This window comes from Telmatherina bonti (assembly GCF_933228915.1).
Source record: "Telmatherina bonti genome assembly, chromosome: 4".
NCBI classification, from domain to species: domain Eukaryota; kingdom Metazoa; phylum Chordata; class Actinopteri; order Atheriniformes; family Telmatherinidae; genus Telmatherina; species Telmatherina bonti.
In genome coordinates, this window is record NC_136622.1 from 26,351,768 (window position 1) to 26,373,290 (window position 21,523).

A 21,523-nucleotide genomic window follows, 5' to 3' on the forward strand; every position below is an offset into this window, starting at 1 on the left:
GACCTCAGAAACGGGCATGAGTACACAGATATATTACAGTAATTATCAAATTTTACAGTGCCATTAAATGTCACAGAAGTACAGAGTTATGACATTAATACAATAAAGAGGTTTTGGGGCAGCAAGATGATAACTTGCCACTGAATTAGACTGCAACAAACTGTGCAATGGATTTTTGCCAGTTTTATTCAACCAGAATTCTCTGTGGCTACAGTAAGACTGTACTTTTTTATATTTAATATTATTAACATAATATTCATAATTCAGCATCACTAAAATAAGTTGAAGATATGTATTTATATGTATTCATATATATATATGCATATGATAGCTCAATGGCATGAAAAATAAAATGAAATGACAAAGTTTTATTGAAGATAAATTGGAATGTGTCCAATACATGAGGATGCCTTGTTATGACCTAGCCCACCACAAAATATGCTTCAAAAAGATGTGTATTGCTATAAAAGAACAACCAAGAACAGTGCATACACTGTGTTTAACTTAGGAATGTGTGTGTGTGTGTTTGTGTGTGTGTGTGTGTGTGTGTGTGCATTTGTGTGCACAAATGAGTTTATGAGATAGATCGATTCCTTTGGTTTTGAATTTGCACATGACTCCATATAGACTGCTTAATTTTTTTATCATCTTTGCTCTGAGTATCTTCAGTGGCTAAACTTTTCTAAGATTTTCATCGTATTGCCTTTTTCCCCATTGGCTAGGCATGCTTTGAAATGAAATAAAAAGTTTAGTGTAATGTGAGGGGATGATTGTGACGCTGTTAAAATTTTTGTTACAACTGAACCCAACCTTGAAAGCTATTATCGAGCTAACTGTAAGCATAGTGGTTTGAAATTGTGATTAAAATGCTTTATTTTGGCTGAAAAGACAATTTACTTCACTGTAGATGAATTCATATTCAACTGTATAAGTACTGAACAAATTTTACTGTTGGTCAAAAAATTGAATTTAGCCACATAAAATCTGTTTCTTGCAGGACAGTATGGCAGAGTGCCAGCATTGATTTATCATCGCCTTTATGGGTTTATGATTTATTAGGATGTGCAAATATCTGTATATTATTTTTTCATATGCAATCATATGAATTATATGTGAGAGCAGTCTGTGCATGTAACATTTGAATTTTTTTTTAAAAATTTGTTCAGTTCTCATACTTGTAGCTTTGTGACTCCAAAGACACATAATTGAAATACGCAGTTCAGTAATAAAAGACTATCTCTTTCAGTTGATGTTAGATTTACAAAGTATTATATTTAGATTCTCCTCACTTTCCCAGATTCTGGCCAACAATAGTGTTATTTACTGTGGCTCTGACTGAGGCACAATTGGGAGCAGTTCAAACCCAAAGCTGTGCCAATCTACTCATTCCCTTTTTGTCTTGTTTTTTAACCTCCCCTCGATCTCTCTCCATTTTACCTCATTCACTCTCGACTCATTTTTACTTACCTCTGTCCCGATAGATGGAGATGTGAAATATTTAAACACACTTTGTTGTTTAGGGACAATGCTCTTCAGCAGATGGGCCGTAGCTGCACAGACCCCAATGTATGCAAATCTCCATACAAAGCAGCCCAGGATGTTTTCAATATAACACAAGTGCCTCAGGCCTTGTTTTAATCCCTCTTTACCCACAGCCAACGCACTGTTTCATCCAGTCAAACGCCTTAAGCGCTATGTCAACTTGGACATCTGGCCACATAACTGAACCAAAAAAGGTGTGCATGTGTGGTAGGATGACAGCATGTTTATGAAGGGGAATAAAGGATGCAGAAAGTTGACTGGGGTGTATGCCATTTAGCTTAAATATATATAGAAATAAAAGGATCAGTACTGTTCGTAGTGACATCGAAGGATCAGTCAGTGTAATTTCCGTGCTGGATTCTTTGCCCACCACACCAGGGGAAACAGGTGCCAGTGTTGCTTTCTTCATTGTCTCTTAACTTGTTTTGCTGTTTTCTCACTTGTTTTTCCTCACCCCCCACCCTCTAGGAATAGGTAACATCAAGCACACACAGAGACATACACATACAAGTGTGTGTGCAGATCTAACAACATGCATGCACACAGTTGCGTGTACAAGCGTGACACGCTAGCACGCGCATGCTGCCTGCAGACTTTCTGGTCAGAACACTGATTTCTGTCGTTGTGACATCTGAAGGGCGCTACAGCACAGCCAGACACCTGGATACACATGGCATCCTTCACTACTGTGTGTCAATTCCGTGTATGTGTGTCTGTAAGATAGGTGAGGGTTAGATGTGGGGGAAAGTTACCATAGGAGGCAGCATCTCCTGAGGGTAACTCCTGAGCTTTTCCTGGATGGACCACAAGTTCAGGCGCTTGCAGCAATGCTGTGTGTCCTCACTGACCGACAACACACCCAGACAAGTATGTAATATATACCTACATGTGTATACTGCAGAATACATGGATTGAGTTGGGAAAATTAGGTCATACTGTTCTTAAGCATGTAAATTGTTCATAGTGTTTGACTTTGTTGGGTCCGATGTCTAATTGTATAGATAACTAAACTTTGGATTGATATTGTGGTAAATAAAATGTTTACAAAACAGTCATTTAAAGCAGCGACATATTGTGCTTTGAGTTCATGACATTACTATAAGATGGTAAGGTAGTGCATGCTTTCATATACTGAATGTTTTAGAGAAATACATTTAAAGTAAATTTGTGATTTCAGAGCAAAATTGTTTATTTTTTAATAAAAAGTTTGAATATACTATGTTCATTGTAAAGCCTCTCCTTGTATTTTTTTTAATTTTCCCAGTTAGCTCAGTTTAATAGAGACTAATAAATCAGCATTGCTTCGGATTGTCACCCATATCACGTTGAATCACAATTTAATTGATCAAAACTTAATTGCTACTTGGTTACTTAATTATTAAAAAGCTCTGACATCTATTTTAACATGCAACTAATAACATTAAATCATTCCATTTTCTTAGCACATCTCTATAATAGTCATGTAGATTTTAATGTTGTGCATTAAAGTGCTAATATGATGAAGAAAATTGATCCAAAACATGTTTTTAAGTAATATTTTTGCTTATTTTAAATCAAATGTTTGTGTTCAGTTAATGACTACTGTATAACGGATCTCTATAAGCATATTCCTTTCGCTGTGTTTGTAGCTGGCACAAGAGCGACTGCCCGCAGCTTATGTGATGGTCCACGGATATGTGTGGATGTGAGGAGGGAGAGGGGGGAGTTGTGTGTGCATGTGTACTTAAACCTCAGGCCATGAAAGAGTGTGTGCTTCTGTGTATGTGCTTCATTGTGTGCATGTGGCTATGTGTGTCTCTGTGTGTGTGTGTGTGTGTGTGTGTGTGTGTGTGTGTGTGTTGAGGGAAGGAAAGAGTGTAGGTGAGTGCAGAAGACAAACCTGTCAGCTTCACAGCTGGTTTCTCTGGCTGCAGGGCTTAGGCCGGAGTAGGGTGACACTCAGCATCACAGCATCGCAGCACAGGGCCTGAGGTAAACACACCATCATATACTGTAGGAACACACACTGGCATATACACACACATACCTTACTTGGCTGTCCTCACTCATAAGACCAATGAGACCAGTGAAACACACCACCTGGATAAGTCATCATATCTTGTCAAAGATTTTTTTTTTCTACTCCTTTTTGGCTTGATGGTGGTGTGAACAACATCACAGACCAGATTGCCTGGCAATAGACTGACCATCATGTTGTAAGGAAGGGGCGGGGGAGGTTGAAAGGAACACAGAGCGATACAAATAACAAGAGAAAAGTATAATGTAAGATAAGAATGAATGTCATTTTAGTAGCTTGTCTGAAAGACAAGAGTTGACTTGTCTTCCTGCACCATGTGCAACGCCGGCTCGTTTGCAACTATCATGATCACTTTTGACACATTACTGGAGATATAAGTTGACATGGACTAATAGCTGAATGCTCTATTGCCGCATCGAGAAGAGATGGTGTTCCCATCCTTTGCTCTGATTTCAGAACTCGCTTCCAAGCGTGGTCCTGAGTGGATGGGACTCTGTGGGGGAAAAACGCCTGAGGCAGTTCACCATTGTCCCCACATCCACCACTATCACACTTTTCCATCTCCACCAAGATGGAAGTGAAGGCAGTTTTTTTTTTCTCGTTATTAGAATGAAGATGGCCTTTCTTTTTTTTTTTTTTTTTTTTTTTTTTTTGTATTTCTTTTTTCAAGTTCTCACATAAAGTACAGCTTGGAAGCAAAGAGCAAACCAAAGCAAGGCAAAATAACTTGTTCAGGAGTGCTAATAAAGACCAAATTATTTGCTATTCATCAACGTGATAATTATCATTCTAAACAGTGTAGATGAGGAGCAGAGCAAAGGTAAGTTTGTAGAAAAATAAACCACCTAACTTGTGCATTCTGTTGACATTTTTAGGCAAAAGGTCCAAAGTGAGTCAATTACTAAAGTAAAGTAAACATGTTGACAGGAGAAATGAAACTATATTTTGGCTGTTGCTGTCAAGGGAGGTTCCCCTGTCTAAAGTTTAGACAATAAATGATTATGCCTCAGTGATTCTGCCCTGAATACGTGTGCTGTGTGTCTGTCACCATGTGTTTGACTGTGTGCACTCAGCGATCAACTTCTGCTAAATACTAATTACTGAATACTTAGTACGGATGCCCTTTCTATTGGGTCCCTTTAGTATAAACATTCATTATGGCTCTTTTTCTCCTTTGTAGCGCCATCATCATTATTCCGCTGCATCCCCCGAGGAGCGAGACAGAGCCGGGGCCGGGGCCGGACCAGGCTGGGGGAGAAAACACTGTAGAACCAGAGCGCCAGGACCTGGGAATGCACACAAGTGATATTTGTGTGAGGAGATCAAAAAGCATTTACCTTTAGATGTTTCCCTGATATGAATATTCAACATCCTTATTGAAATCTAATTTAGGTCTCCTTGTCTCAGGGGTCTTTTCATCAGTGCCTGTTGCCTGAGGCCACTGCTGATTGACAGCCAAACTTTAGTAAAGAGCAAGCAGGAAAAAAGGGGAGATCTAGTGGTGCTGGAGATGTGAGCAGTGTGAGGCTGGGAAAGGCTGGAACAGATGAGTGGAGGGGGGAGAACAGAGGGGGTTGGGTGGGGGCAACAGAGGTGGGGTATTTAACCTCTTCATGTGCATGCACAAACAGAATGCTGCATATTATTAGGACCTATTGGTGAAAGAAATGAGCAAAACAGAAATATTTAACAGCATTTTGTCATTTTGGTTTTCTGTTGACTAAAACTTCTGTAACTTTGAAATACTGCTGATTAGTTGCAATAGATATTAATCTGGTGCTTTTCTATAAATGTGGTAGGATCTATAGAAAACTGAAATTATTAGCTAGTATTATTGTTTGAGCTAACTATATTTATTAACATTTTTAACTAATTAATTTGCCATTTTTGGTCGATTTCAAGTACAAAGAGGTCATTTTCTCTCTGAAGCTTTACTGCTTTTCTCTATTTATTGCTCAGTGTGAAGATGTCAACTTTGAGTCTTGCTAAATATTATCAAGCATACCAGATTAAATTGCAATACAATTACATTGCCATGTCAGATACAAATGTACTTGTTAACTTGTTTCAGTTGTAATTTAATTTTCTTTTTATGTGCCAAATTTACTATTTGAAAAAAGGAGTCTGCTAGAAAGGTTGTCTGCAAAAAAAACTATGGTAATGTTTTATGTTTCTAAAAGAAAACTATACAATACTTTGGTTGCACCTGGTCTCCTTTGCTGATTTTCTTTATCTAATGCTGTTAAACAGACAAAATTTTAGTTTTACAGACTTACTTTTAAAAAAAAAGACCACTGTGAACTGGATGTTTGCTTTTTCCAAATAAGATCAAATCATTGATCAAGCAATATACTGATCATATCATCACAGAAACCACTGTTAACGACATGGTCAGAAAGAAAGAAAGATCTCTCTGCTGCGATCAGATTTTTGTTTGATGAAAAAGTGCATCTGACACCATATTGTGCATGACACCATATTTTTTCCTAAAGTTATATTTCTACACATGTCTTACCATTTGTCTATGTTTCCAGCAAAAGACCTGTGAATTACTCAACCATTCATTTTGTCAAATCAGGGGAAACGAAAGTGTAAATATTACACTCTCGCTCTGGCTGCATGGGTAGAGTTGTGGAGTGCAGTTGTTTCTTTGCTTTTCTGGCTTATATAATAGCAGATATTAGAGGCTGAAAACAACCTTAGATGCCAGTCTCCTTTTGAGACTCTGGAAACATAAAACATTACCATAAAAAAGGATTCAACTCAAACTGAGGGATTTTTGAAAAAAAAAACAAAACTAATGCTTGTTTCACAAAAACAGCAGAGATGGTTATAAATTTGTTCCGCAAAGAAAATATTTGTGATGGTGAGGTAAGGCTGAATTATAACACACTCCATGCCATGTGGATGGATCTACACACACAAACCAACACTGTCCTCATCTGGCCAATGGATTGAGCATGGTTTAATGTTATTATTGCACAGGTGTGGGTCTTGTCCCTCAGGGTTCCATTAAAATGATGCCCCTTTCAATAGTGGCTCCATTTGCTCTTTAGATTTAACACAGGCCATATGTCTAGCAGGAGGCAAACAGCTGAAGGGGTTTAATTGACAGAAAATCAACATATTTGGTTATGTGTGCATGGGTGAGTGAGTTTTTGTGTGATGGTGTGCTAATGGTGGATGCACTTGGCTGTGAGGGGCTTACTTTTAGGGTCATGGGTAGGAAATATAGAAAATAGGAGTTTGGACAAATAGGAAAAAGGTAAAGAGGTAAACAAGGGGCGTGATAGTGTTGCTATTTGAAGATAAAGAGAGTGTCACAGACTGGCAGCATAGTGGGTTCTTATTCTTCATGTCAGTGCATTTTGTTTCTTCATTTTGGAACTCAATCTTATTCTTTGCAGGAACACCACTATGTGCCGAGCGTTAAAATCATGTTTAATCTCGCTTCACAGTGATAATGCACCAGGCTGCAGTCAAATCAAGCAAAATTACCTCTGTCACAAAGCTGCTAGACTCAGGAGGGAAACCAAAGCAATTGAGAGTTCCATGTTGAGTTCAAACTCAATCAAAACACGAAAAAACAGAAATAATGAGATATGATGTACAAATTTATGCTCAATGAGCAAATATTTCTTGGAGACATTATGAAAGCAGAAATTGTTAAAAGTAGTTCCAAGTCAAGAGGGACAACGTTTAACTAACAGGCACAACGCAATTAGCACAAAAAAATCTGTTAATGGCCTTCAGTGTCACAGCTCGCTAAGGACTGCAAGACTTATAAAGCCTCCTGATCTATTACTACAAAGTGATTAATCCTCCCCACACAATGACCAGTCTTAAAATAGGCCTCTTTATTATTTGGTAGACCTATATGGCAGTTTAGCTTTGCACTAATTAGCATTCAGATCAGGGAGCTGGGAGACAGCCCCGCCACCACAGAGGAAGGACATAGGATGAGATGGCGACACAGTGAAATGTCATTAACTTGATGTTAATTACTAATTAATGGGGCTATTTCATTTACATGTATCTTTGGCTCTCTGATGGGCCCAGCATTTACTGGGTTACTTTTACAAGCCAACAAGTTGGGGGAGGGTTTAATCGCCCTTTCTCCTCCACTCTCCTCATCGTGTTTCATCTCTGCTAATTAAATACTAGACCACTCATCATGATTATGTCTGCTTTTACAACACCATTTTCTGTCAGCGGGAGCACTCCAGAAAGTGACTGACCACTTCTTTAACGCCATGGATGTTGTTTTTATGAACTGCAATCAAAAACCAAAATTCATGGCCAACTTACTCCACCCCGCTGACTTCTAAATGACTTGCTACTTTCACTCACTTGTGATCTCCTCCCTTTTCTTTTCATCGCCACGCGGCAACCACAAGCCACTCCGTCTCCATGGCAACCTGAGCCGGTCCCATGAGGAAGAGCAGGTTTGGTTGACTAGCGTCTGGCCATTCGCACGTGGGTAGTGCCAGCTAGCCAACATGGCACACAGCATCCTGCCATATGGTGCCACCACATACGTCCCGCTGGTCCCGACTCGGGATCTGGGCCTGTAGTGAACTGCTGGTGTGAACAGGACAGCCTTGCACTAGAACCTGTTCAGCAGCTGGTCCAGATAAATGTTGCTCAGGTCCTTGTAAAAAAAAAAAAAATCCCCAATTTAAACATATTTATTGTATCGGGGTTTGGATGAAAATGAATTTTGATGCAAGAGTTAAGATTTTCTTTAAGCTAAATCTGAAAACTGAAAGAAGTTATTCCACCACAGACAGTGTGAGCATTTGGGGACTGTAAGGCAACAGCCCTTTATTGATGCTGTGCTGCCTCTATGTGGAATTACAGAGAAAATACATGTCATAACACACCACACTCAAACAACCCCAGGAGATGACAAAATATATCTTTATTCAAATTTTATAGCTCTTAAATACAGCGCATTTTTAAAGCTTTACAATAATGCATCCTCTTGCATTTATTTATTTTGTATCATACATATGTTACAGGTTATCAAAAGTCATTCAGAAACCCACAGCAAGGTGCTGGTGAACACAGTTCCATATATTTACCATTTGGATGTTTACGTTGTCAGGCTGAAAAAATAATATCAGAAAAAAAAGGGATGAAAAATGTGATACATATCTGCAACACCGGAGCAAGCAACTGAGAAATGTTGAGCCTTGTGTGCCCAAAGGCTGGAAAAAAAAAAACAGTGACACCCAAATAATCTGTACAGTCCTGTCATGTGAATAAATATATGTGAATGAATAGTACAGAATCTAAATGACAATAAGTGTAGATATGATTAGTTTATGTGTTTTAACAGAAACATCAGCAGCAACATTAGTAAAACAATATTAGACATCATTGGGGAGCAACTAGTTACATTTAAGAGTTTTGCAAATCAAATGTGTAATCAATTACTGCTACTAGGAAAAAACAACAGTTACATTTATTGACCAATTACAAAGGAGTCATGAAAGACCATGTCATTTTTGGCTTTAGAAAAGAATATATTTTATATCGAACTATAATTCTGATGCCTCTGCTAATTTTCCAACATGATTTAATCTTTTCCTTTTTTTTTTTTGACAATTTGGGTAAGTAAAGCCACAGAATTTTATTGAACACAATTTAAAGTATGATGTCTTGCAAACAGCTGTTTCTGGTATTAGACAGGGTCCATTTATTTGGTTTCATGCACTCAGACTTTTACTGCTATCGTGATGTTTTTGCAGTAAAAATTGTGTCAACATAGAAATGCTTTATATCGAACCTGAGGAAGCATTTACAGTCTAAAAGAAACTTAAACTTTCATATCAAATAATCATTTACCTCTTTGATGAGGTAATCAAAACTGTTATCTTACTGACAGCAGTTTTAGGACAGAAAAAAATGAAAGAATTATAGTTTAATGTCTAATGGCAGCGAGTGCTGCAGAGTAAGTACACCTTCCCATGACATAAGATTTCCCTTACAGCAGAACAAACCTGCCATATTATGGCATGTAGGACACAACAAAGACCCCAACTGACCAAGTCTTGATACTACCCCCAGGTAATTCCCATTGAACAACCATGGAGACCCTGAAGCACAAAGGATCAAACACATCTTTGCGGATACCATAATAGGTCCTCAGAGGTTCAGTGCCAAACCCACTGAAACCAAGCCTGTAAAGTATTAATGCTTTAATGTTTAGGCTGATCACTATTTTAAAAAGAATGTATAGTTTCAGCATGAACATTTTTCTAAAAAGTTGAATAATTCCTACATATTGTTTATTATATCTACAAATACATTCCACATATTTGTAATGATTGGAGATGTGATAAAAACAAACCTCTCAGAGATCAGTCCTATGCTGCAAGTTTCACTTAGATGTGTATAGAAATGAAAAAAAAACAAACTATGTGCCTTGTAATGTAAATCATAACAGCTGACTCAAAAGCAACAAAAATCCTACAAAAGGCAGCACATATTAATATAGTCCGATAAGCAACAATTGATAATATGTGACCATAATTACTACATTTTGCAATTCTCCTATTACTGAAATTAGGCACAAAAATAATAAATGCATAGATATAAAAAAAAGAAAACAGAAGCAAGCACCTAAATTTAAAGTAAATTGTAAATCAGAAATTAAAACTGTGCTCTGAACATCACAGCTAAATTCTGCATTTACTTTGACATTCAACCAGAATCATACAGCTAGCTTTAATTCCAGTTGCCACATACTCTGTAGTAACATCATTACGTCAAATATACTCCAGTCCAACAACTCTGTTCAACCCCAGACATCGTTTTTAATCTTCTCGCCTGCAGCAACATTCATCATGTCAAATGTGTAACATGGAGATAGCTGCATTTAAAACTGCTGTAATGAGACAGTGAAGACATACTAACTCTGGCACTGCTGTGACAACTGAATGGGCTTCCTACTCTGCTAACGATCTCCATTCCCCTGCCAGACATCACTCTTTGTCCACTGCCCAAAAGGAAAGCTTCTAAGCGCTATAATAATGGTATCACTTTAAATTAAGTCGAAATTCCTTCCTATCAGCCTATGACGTTTTCATGAAGATAACATTGACAAGTCTCTTAACAATAAATAAAAGAGGATGAAAAATTTCCAGCAGGGTCTGTTGGGGGTTTCCATACTACATCAAACTGGATTTGTTGCCATCTTAGCCAAATATTCATTTTGTCATATAACTTAATAATTTCTAATCTCCTCTTTCATTAACAAAAAAAAACTGAAGCACTTTCAGTAACATAAATAATAACTTAACAGTACTCAAAACAATGTAGTGAAATATTAAGACATAAAATTGACAGAGGAAAAAAGAAGAGATTGCTAACCTTTGGTCTTTAAGCTTGGAAAACACATTCCACACACACCTTCAGACATGAAGAACAAATTCAGTCAAAGCCTCGCTATCATAAAGCTTCCTGTGACCCAGCCATAAATGATAAAATAGGCTTGTAACCATGGAGACAAGGATGACAGAAGGTAACTTATACAGAACATTAGAGCTGCTGCCAAGTAATTAGTGACTGGGTAATGAGGTGTCTCTCACACATTTCTCTCAGTCATGTGTGAGTGGAGCATACTAATAAAAGACTCCAGGTATAAGACGTTGGACTCTCTTTGGGTCACCCAGTCCCGCCTCCCACATCCCTCCAGGATAAGAGAGGCATGCCACCTTTGTCAGTCACAGCTGTCACACAGCTCCTGAGACTAACTCAGTCATCATGAACATATCCTGAACTAGAAAATAATCTCTGACTTTTTCTAGCTCGTCTGTAGGAAATGATAAGTGTGAATAGTTTGCCTTCAATTTTTTAACCACGACAGCTTTTACTTTTGCTAACTTTAACCTCCCACAATTTCCTTAAACTAGAAAGCATCTTCTAAATGAATTCTTTCATAATTCAGGACTGGAACACTTTAAGACTTTTCAGTAACATTCAGTAACATTGTGCATAGCACGTGTACTTTCAGTAACTTCCGCTAAACTCTTCAACCAGACACAGAGTCAATAAGACCTTTCCTACATGTCGACTGCCAGTTTTATCCCAGTGCAGCTCGTTACACATTGGATAATCATCCAGTTTGGATAATATCTTAGCTGGCAGCTGCCCAAGGTCACATCTCTCTTAGGAACAACACTCTGCTCCCTCTGATGACTTAGATATGGATGTTATGGCGGACCTTACTAGAGTCAATATCGACCCGACGCGCCTCAGCAAAAGCCAAGAAGATGAAAAGGCCCAGCAGGTTGACTGTGGTGATGAGGGCAAACACAGATGCCCATGAGCCTGTTGCTTCAATAAGATACCCCGAGAAATACACCATTAGGACTCCTGCACAGAAACAGAAATGATAGCACTTTACCAAGATGACAGCTGTGATACCCAAAGTTTGTTTTATGTGAAGTACAGCACAGTTTTTTTCCTCCCAATGAAAATAACTAAAGAGTTATATCGTTTATGTCTTCATCAGACCGCTTGCTGCCATCCTCTGTTCAGTTCATACAAACATCGTTTTCACAAGAGGTATTCAACTATTTTATTTAATAGTATATGTGACTGCTGTTTAGAGATTAATAACAGAAATTTCCTGACTGACAGACACTCACCTGAGAATGCGCCGCATGTATTCATAACACCTGTAGGAGGAAAGTAGCACCACATAAGATGCAAGATTTATTATAGATAAAGTTTAAAAATTCCTGTAAGAAAAAGATTTTTAACTCACCAAACAGAGCTCCAGCACAAGAAGGAGCAAGATCTTGAACATTTACAGAAACACCACTGTAATAAAAGTATACGGAGAATGTTATTATATAAGGTAATAAAATTAATCTTAAAACATACAAGTAAGAGTTATTTTTTGGCAGTCTTTGCCAGAGGAAAATAGATAAGTCATCTTATAAAGTATAGTGTTACTGCGGCTCTGGAGGAATGTGGAGTAACTCAAATCATTACTAAACCTTATAATACTACTTGTGGAATATTTCATACTATTTTGATCCTGTATGTATCATCTTTCATACATACAGTTTTTTAATCTTTATGTATTACTTATGATAAAAATGTTGATTAAAACCCTGTTGATCAGAATCTGATATTTGTCTTCTGCCCCCTGATGGCTACAGCAAAAATACAATAACGCAATTGCAATCATTTTGACATTTACATGGTAATAAACAGTAAATATATATATTCTTAATTGCCAAATAAAGGCTTCGGGAAAAAAAATTGAGGCTTTTCTTCACATCTTGGCTTTAACCCTTTAATGTCCTGGTCTATCATTTGGTTGAGGTGAATTTGGAGTGACTTTGATTAATTTCTTTTAAAGATTGTGGAAACTAGCCTTCCTGAGCCATCTCTACCAAGTGTTTGTTATCACACACTGTTTCACATTTCAACCATTTCCCTCTTGTGACATTATATTCAACTTCTTCTTTTTAACATCCCAACCATTTGCTAAAAAACATTTATTCTGTTTATTCTTCTCCAAAACAAACAGAAAAACACAAACATTTTTCTCTGGCCTTTTTGTTAGTGTGAAAGGTGAAGGGTTAAGGGATTAAAGGCCTGGCAAACACTGCACTAACTGTTGTTTGACTAGTGGAAAACATGATGATATGATTAAGTTGAGATATTATTTTTTTTTTTTCACATAGTCAGAAAAATGTTGCACAACAACAATTACACAATGTAAATGAAGAGAACTGAGAGGAAGCTAGCCCACTATACATCCTGTCTGGTCTAGGTTGTCAAGTTTTAGAAATTCAAACTAGATTTTTTTAAAAACAAGTCTTTTAAGAAATAAACTTTTACTTTGATTTATGTGCATCTGCATTTCTTGTGTTATTTGTAGAAAGTACTGTACTCTAAGCTCGCTACTCTGATTTGCTCACTTACTTTTCCTTTACTATCTAAACGTGCTGTAAAGCGTTAAGTGTTTTGTTGAGCAGTTAGCTGCTTCGGAGCAGCTTCGCTGAGTGATGGTGACAGTTTACTCTTGCATATCTGCAGCTAAAGTCTCACAGCTGAACCAGCAATTAATTCAGTCTTTTGTTTATACGGCGGATGAGGCGAACACATAATTCTTCACCCAATGAGAAGGGTTTAGAACAGAGAAGTAAAAATTTGCGTGAGGCGGGTTGAAGTTAAACTTAACAGATTGATGTCCACCAGATTTTTGTATTAAGTTAAAGTGTAACATGGAACTATGAACATTGACTGGAGCATGAACTGCATTGTTCCTGAATATGCAGTGAAAAATACACATTGAGGCAGCAGGCAACTAAACAACAAGGACAAAAACATACAACAAATCACATTGTCACACACTATATATAGATCTATAGACACCACTCATATGAAGTTTCTTAAAAACATCTGGCCATATTTCAATACTTTTCTGTTCTGCATGAACAACTATTCCCAAACAAGAGCTTGTTCACCTTTTCCTTTAACGGATTGCCCATTTAATTTAGCATCATATAAAAAAAATAGATAAACCTTGTGAAAAGCTTTTTAACAGCACTGAAATCATAAAATTGTTATACCAAATATTTTAATGCATAACTAAGACTCACTGTTATAAATACTGCACACTAATTAGCATGCCCAATATGCATACTCTGAACATGAAAAAAGCCCACAACAAATGATTAAGAGTATGATGTTTGCCAGAACAGTACTGGGCATTATTTAGTATTACTGGTAGAGTTTAATCATTAGTCTTAGAAGGTTGGAACCTTTCATTAAGAAGTAATGAAGTTTGTGACTTTGTTATCGCTAAGAGGTTTACAACAGAGAAAATCAGTGCCTCAAAGGCAAAGAGTGGTACAATTACTATTTAACAAACTGCATGCCCAATGAACGCCTGCCAAAACCCACCCTGGTGAGGCAAAATCTCAACAGTATAATTTGGGACTTTTTTGTATTAAAACAGATTTATTCAATGGTGGTGCAAACACTTTAAATGTCCAAGTAGGTGCTTTGTGTTGCTGTCAGTGGAAACAAAGGTAATATCTGAAACAGCGTCCCCAAAATGGAAGTTAAAGAATAAAAAACAGAAACAGGCCCTAAAGGAGCATCACATATAAATTTGAATGAATAATAAAAACAAGCCCTGAGATACAGTGTAAACAACAAAAGAGGGTGCCAATACCTGTGACTGAAGGTGGTGAGGCCCATGGTGGCCGAGACAAATGCTACCGCCCAGGAGAAGGTGGTGTTGCCACATAGTAGGAGGGTAAACACACTGGACACACCCATTGAGAAAAACTGACACAGAGATAAATAAACATGAAACACTTAAAATGACACAAGTTAAATAAGTGCAAGAGTAAAGAGGACTTTTATGCAGTGTGCAATGGGAAGACAGTTTGAATAAACTTATAACAAACAGACTTTATGCAAATATACCTGCATCAGCTTCCTCACTGAGGCTGTATCAAAACCTGTGGAGATCAACACTTTATTAAAAAAAATACTTTACAAAAAAATACATTAATATGTGTAACTGATGCTTCTTACCTTCACCAATGAGGTGGTCAGACAGGCAGCCGCTGAAGAGAGAAGAGGGTATGGCCACCAACCAAGGAATGACATTAAACACCCAGCCCTGGAGGGATATCATGTTTTCAAGCCTTTAACATACACAACTACATACATTTTTCTGTAGAAAGCCGCTTCAAGGGCCATAAAGGCATGAAAAAAAAATGAGAGGACGGGGATGTTTAGATACCTTGGCATCGGGGAAGGTGTCTTTAAAGAATGTCGGTAGCCACGACAAAAGAGTGAAAAAAGTGCTCGCTGTACAGAGGTGTGTCACTATCACAGCGCTGGTCAGGGAGTAAAAGAGAGATACAGTTACACATAAGTGCAGTGCTGCTTCTTTTATCAAGGGCTCCTCAGTTGTGTGAACAATGTATCATTTGTTTAAAACAACATCATGAATTGACAGAAGCTTGTGTCCAAGGTACTTGTTTGACGTCTATTATTTTCCTTTCAACATGATGTATTCCCTTGCACAAATAGGCTGTGAAATCATTTACCAGTGTGATTTTATTACAAACCCACAACCATCCAGTTATCACCTAATCTGTTACTCTGGAAGTGGATAAGATGCATCTAAAAACCCCGCAGAGGCCTGTAATATCACTAAAAATGGATTATATCGGTTACATTGCTGTGCAGAAATATCTGTGCCATAGGGATTGACTAGAAGGGTGTAGAGGAAATGTAGAAGCAAAGACCTTAGCCGAGGTATCGAGCCATTTAATTCTCAAAATACACCCACAAGAAACTAGAAGCTGATGCATTTATTCACACAGAAACTTTCTGATCATCTCACCAAACTGCAGGTTGTTTTAGGAGCCGTAACCAGTGTCTTTTGGTAATTTTGGTCTGGGTCCCACCACTGCCCAGAGACTCCAACGTTATTATCGGCCCTGCAAACATAGAGAGCCCCGATTATAGAGTTAGGAAGGTGCCAGATAGGAGGTGAGAATAATGTAACATACACCAATGATATGGCTGAAGCTTCTCTTGCCTTCTCCTTTTAGTAGGTATTTCCACATGCAGTAGGCCCACAAGACTGACAGGAGACCGGAGACATAAAAAACACTCTCCCAGCCATACAGATCCAGCATGAGGGAGCCAGCTCCTCCAATCACCAGAGTGCTGAAAAAATTACCAAAGAAGATTTTTTGACACTGCAAACGTGGATTTGATCCTAATAAAAGAATAACACATTTAGATATAAATGGATGGATATTCTATACACCAGCAAGGATTTAAAGAAACATTTGGGGTCTCAACCAACAAAGTGCCCACATTAAGTTTTCTTTTACCTTCTACAGAAAGGTCATTTCTTTTTTTATCTCTGATTTTTTCACCATTTTCAATTTGCTGCAGAACATTCAACTCACCCCAGATAGGAGCCACTACCAACAGTGCTCATAAGGAAGCCTCTTTCACTTTCCACCACTTTCTGTGAGCACAGACTTGCCAAGGAAGGGTAGTGAACCCCTAAAATCAAGTTTTAGGGGTTAGAATAGAAGAAAAAAACACTTCAAAAGAAATACACACACACACACACACACACACACATATATATATATATATATATATATATATATATATATATATATATATATATACATATACTACTCACAAAAAGTTAGGGATATTCAGCTTTTGGGTGAAATTTCACAACAAGCCTAAAATGCATTCAAACCTGTACAGGTGAACTTAATGTGATCTTCTCTAAGCTTTTAAATGCACATGTCCAACTGTTAAATGTTTCAATAAATTTTGCACAAGTTGCTGTTCTCTAACAAGGAGCTTAACGGCAAAAATCACGGCAGGTGTGTGATCCTTGAATTGACCAATAAATGTCCTGGTTCAATTAGAGCTGGTGTTTAAACAGTTGTCCTCATCATGCTGTTCACATTTTGACATGAGACCAAGACGACACCTAACAATGGAACAACAGTCCCTCGCCATTGCGATGCTTCAAACAGGACGTTCTCAGACAGAAGTGGCCACTGAGCTTGGAGTGTCACAGAGTGTCATCAGCAGGTTGCAACAGAGATATGGAGAGACTGGAAGAGTCACAGAAAGGCCTAGAAGTGGACGTCCTTTGGCCACATCCCGTGCTGATGACCGCTACATTGTGAACACTGCCCTGAGAAACCGGATGATGAATGCCACTCAACTCCAGGCACGTTTAAGAGAGGTGAGAGGCACCCAAGTGTCACGTCAGACCATTCGAAACCGTTTACATCAGCGTGGTCTGCGTGCTAGACGACCTGCACGGGTACCTGACCACACCACCAGGCACAGGCATCATCGTCTTACATGGGCCAGGGAGCATTTACGCTGGACGAGGAACCAGTGGGCCTCAGTGCTGTTCTCTGATGAAAGTCGATTCACACTGCAGAAATGATGGCCGGCAACGATGTTGGAGACGTCAGGGAGAGCGCTATGCATCAGCCACTGTTGTCACCAGGCGAGCTTTTGGTGGTGGCGGTGTTACAGTGTGGGCAGGGGTGTCCACTTGGTACAGAACTGCCCTACACTTTGTGAATGGTACAGTGACAAGCCCATACTACCTGAATAACATCATTAATCCAGTGATTGTGCCCCTACATGAACAGCACAGGCCTAATTTCATCTTCATGGACGACAATGCTCCTGCTCATCGAGGCCGCATCATCAGGGAACGGCTGTTGGAGACTGGTGTACCTCAAATGGAATGGCCTGCACTCTCTCCAGACCTGAATCCCATTGAAAACCTGTGGGATCAGCTGAGCCGTCGTGTAGAGGCTCGAGACCCTGCACCCCAGAACCTCAATGACCTGAGGGCTGCCCTTCAAGAAGAGTGGGATGCCATGCCTCAGCAGGCAATAAGTTGCCTTGTGAACAGCATGAGACGTCGTTGTCAAGCTGTAATTGATGCTCAAGGGCACATGACGAGATATTGAGACGTTCAAATTTTTTGTTGTGGTGTAACTACCATTGTTGTTACCTTTTGTGTTGAATGAATTTTTTGAGATGAGGAAATCAGTAGTGAATCCTTCTACTTAAATGTCTTACTTTTATGATATTATATCACTGTAGCATGAACATATTGCATTTTCCATAAATTTCACCTGAAAGCCAAATATCCCTAACTTTTTGTGAGTAGTATATATATATATATATATATATATATATATATATATATATATATATATATATATATATATATATATATATATATATATATATATATATATTTATATATATATAAATCCTTTTCATGCATGAATTAATAAAAAGCAATGCAATATTTTTTTAAATATAGTATTTTACCTCAAGACATATGCAATGATTAGTGACATTTATAATTTATTATGAGTTATTTTTTAGTTTATTGTATTCTATAAAATATTTATAAAATAATATATAATCATAATTATATTTTGTAAATCCTTTATAAAATATAGCTGTATCATTTTCTTTTCCCATTTTTTGCAAAGGTAAACTTGCATAATTACATTGTGTTCAATTATATCATATATTTATTTATTCTCCGGTCAGTTAAAACATATTGGATGACTCACTAACATCCACTGAAGTGGTTTATTTACAAAAATATTATCCTCATTCATAAATATGCAAGAAAAAAGCTTGTAAATAGGTGTCCACTATAGGGCCACTTTGCATGAAAGGGTTAAATATATATATATTGATGAACAAGATACAGTAAGTGTATCTGATAATTTCTTTCTTAATCTTACAAGTAAGAAAACAAGGTCCACTACTAATAACAAGTGTGATGTTTTATTTTTAAAAAAAAAACAAAAAAAAAAACAACCTCTGGTCTTTCACCAATTTAATCTCAAGTGATGACTCATCTAAGAACATCTCACCTTGCAACAGGCCCATGAGGAAGCGGGCCAGAGTCATGGAGAGGATAGGTTGAGAGCAGAGGTGGGCCAGGATGGGGGTGAAAGCTGTCATTGACCCCCAGGCAGCTGCAGACAGCAGGAGGACCTTCTCACCTCCCACTCTGCACTCCCAATAAACAAACAGACAGGGACACAGATAACATAACATCAATCCAAGTGAAACTTTGCTAAGCTTTGAGCTCAAGGATAACTTGTAATGCAACATGTTCCTGTGGTGAATATCATGAGAAAGGAATGTGGTTCCTTTGGTTATTACAAATTCTTATGGCTTAGAATCATACTGTATACTTACCTTAGACATTAGTGACCAGCAGGAAGATAAAAGAGATATCAACTTAAGTCTTAATGTCAACATGAGAACCAATCTTGGCAGATCTGTATAGACACAAGGCTCAACTGTAAAGCCACTCCTGCCTCATAGTGTAACTAGTGTTTCTCACCGATCACTGACATAGCCTCCAAACACCTGGGTGAAGCAGTAACCCCAGAAGAAGCTGCCCAGCACCATGCCAGACTCTCTCTTGCTCCAGCTGAACTTCTCCGCCATGCTGACAGCACAGATGGGCATAGCAACACGGGCGCAGTACAGGAGGCAGGTCCCAAGCAGCAGCACCACTGTCCATACTCTCGCCACAGGCCTGGACAGGAACGTAGACAAACTTTGGACTTACAACCAGCTGAAAGAGCATGTCTTATCTAACTGATGAAACCCCCTTTAGTAAATAACAGGGAATGCAACGGGTGAAAGCATGAGACAGTGATGATATACATAGATTCCATTATCAAAATGAATAAGTGTAACATTATAACTAAATGGCATTTTATTACAAATCAGCTTCTATAAAGACAGCAGGACTTAGTGCTTTCTTTTTTTCAAACTAGTAGACCATAAAAAGCTCAACATGAAACGTGTCACTACCAAATACAGAATTACTTAGACAATGCAAAGGCTGTGATGGACGACCTTGAGGGCTACATGATCAAAAGTTGATGTAACACAACAATATAGTTTCTGATTAAAAGTAAATAAAGTGATCATAAGACCCCCTTGGGGAATCTAATAGCGAAGGTGTGACGTCAAACAGTCATCACAGTTGACTCTGCTGCTGGGTTTAACGTCTTACCTCGACCAGTTGTGCTCAGGCCACTTCTTGTGACATCCAGGGATTCCGATCTTGTCAGGCGGATGGTTGTCCTTGTGACAGAGCAAATCTGGACCGTAGCTCTTGCCATATTTTTGAATAACTGCCATTCAACGCGAGGTGACGGCAGCCTCTTCTCAACCGCGCCGGCTATTTACTTTCGCAGTCTTTCCGGTCTGTCAGTGAGAAAAGTAATCGTCAAGAGATGGACGAATAAAAAGTATTCCCGCGGTCACGTCACGCAGTTTTCACATTTACTTCCATTACCACTCAGGATCAACTCACTGGCAATGCGATGGTCGCAGAACTAAGCTAGAGGAGGGAGTCTGTTTCTCCCCCCCCCCCCCCCTGATGCCCCGAAAGGAATAATCCACGTGTCAGTTTTTCTCCTCAGCCTCCTCCTCCTCCTTCAGTCACGCAGTTCTTCTTCTGGTCGCTAGGGTTAATCAGGAAGTGATTATGTGTCGGTTTCAGATGCAAAGTCAGCCGTTTCTTACGTTACAGTATCATCCGGAACCATGAAGAGGTGTGTTCTTCCTCCCCCAGCCATGACAGTGCAATAAAGAAAACAAGGTGTGAGGATGTATTGCCTCAACTGCCACGGTGGATGTGGTGGTCTCTGGGGGGGGGGGGGGGGGGGGGGGGGGGGCTGTGGGGCACACACTACGCAGTGCCAACAAGAGGGTTTGTCAGCCCCGAGTTGGCTGTTTATCAGAAAATTATTATGTAATATTCCACCTTATATATTTATAACTTAGATACAGGGCCGGATTAAAAGTGCACAGGCCCCTGGGCCCAGAGTGTTCCAGGTGGCCCCTTCCCCACCACATTGTGAAAACAGTGAATGACACACTGTGAAACGACATTTCTAACACCTCTCAGCCAATGGTACCAATGGCAATACAATAGACACTGTTGTGTAATCATCTGGCTTTTATGTACATTTTATTTCATGTCCAAACTGCTGGTGTTTGCCCTATATGGCCCCCAAGTGGGCGTGGGCCCCTGGCTTGTGCCCATTATGCCCAATGGATAATCCGGCCTTAGTTAGATACCACCATATATAAATGCCGCAACCTTGTGGTACATGTTATTTGTAGGCAAGCAGAAACTTAAAAGAGAACAATTGGTGCTTCATAATGAAGAAATAGTTTATATTACTTGTCTTGTGAAATTACCTTGCTGGAGGTTACGCCAGTGTAACCTTAATGGTTATCCCTGAATAATTTGAAATGTGAAAACATCTATCAAAACAATACAAATCCAGCATTCTTGCATTTCTTTACTCACTAAAACTTTGTTTGCCTGTTATGATGACAATGAAA

At 38.7% G+C, this 21,523-nt stretch overlaps 1 protein-coding gene across 1 annotated transcript; it reads right to left on the minus strand.

Annotated features, from left to right (window-relative positions):
• Positions 1–11,765: 11,765 nt before the first annotated feature.
• Positions 11,766–20,413, minus strand: slc17a9b (solute carrier family 17 member 9b; the record flags this gene model as incomplete). The annotated part of the gene is made up of 13 exons (XM_079238682.1): positions 20,181–20,413; positions 19,497–19,694; positions 19,018–19,157; positions 16,531–16,630; positions 16,152–16,282; positions 15,954–16,050; positions 15,345–15,441; positions 15,134–15,221; positions 15,023–15,057; positions 14,766–14,881; positions 12,336–12,391; positions 12,217–12,246; positions 11,766–11,941 (listed from the first exon to the last, which is right to left on the minus strand). The coding sequence occupies exons 1-13, from the start codon at positions 20,306–20,308 to the stop codon at positions 11,766–11,768; spliced, it is 1,392 nt and encodes a 463-aa protein (XP_079094808.1). The 5' UTR covers positions 20,309–20,413.
• Between the last annotated feature and the right edge of the window lie 1,110 nt (positions 20,414–21,523).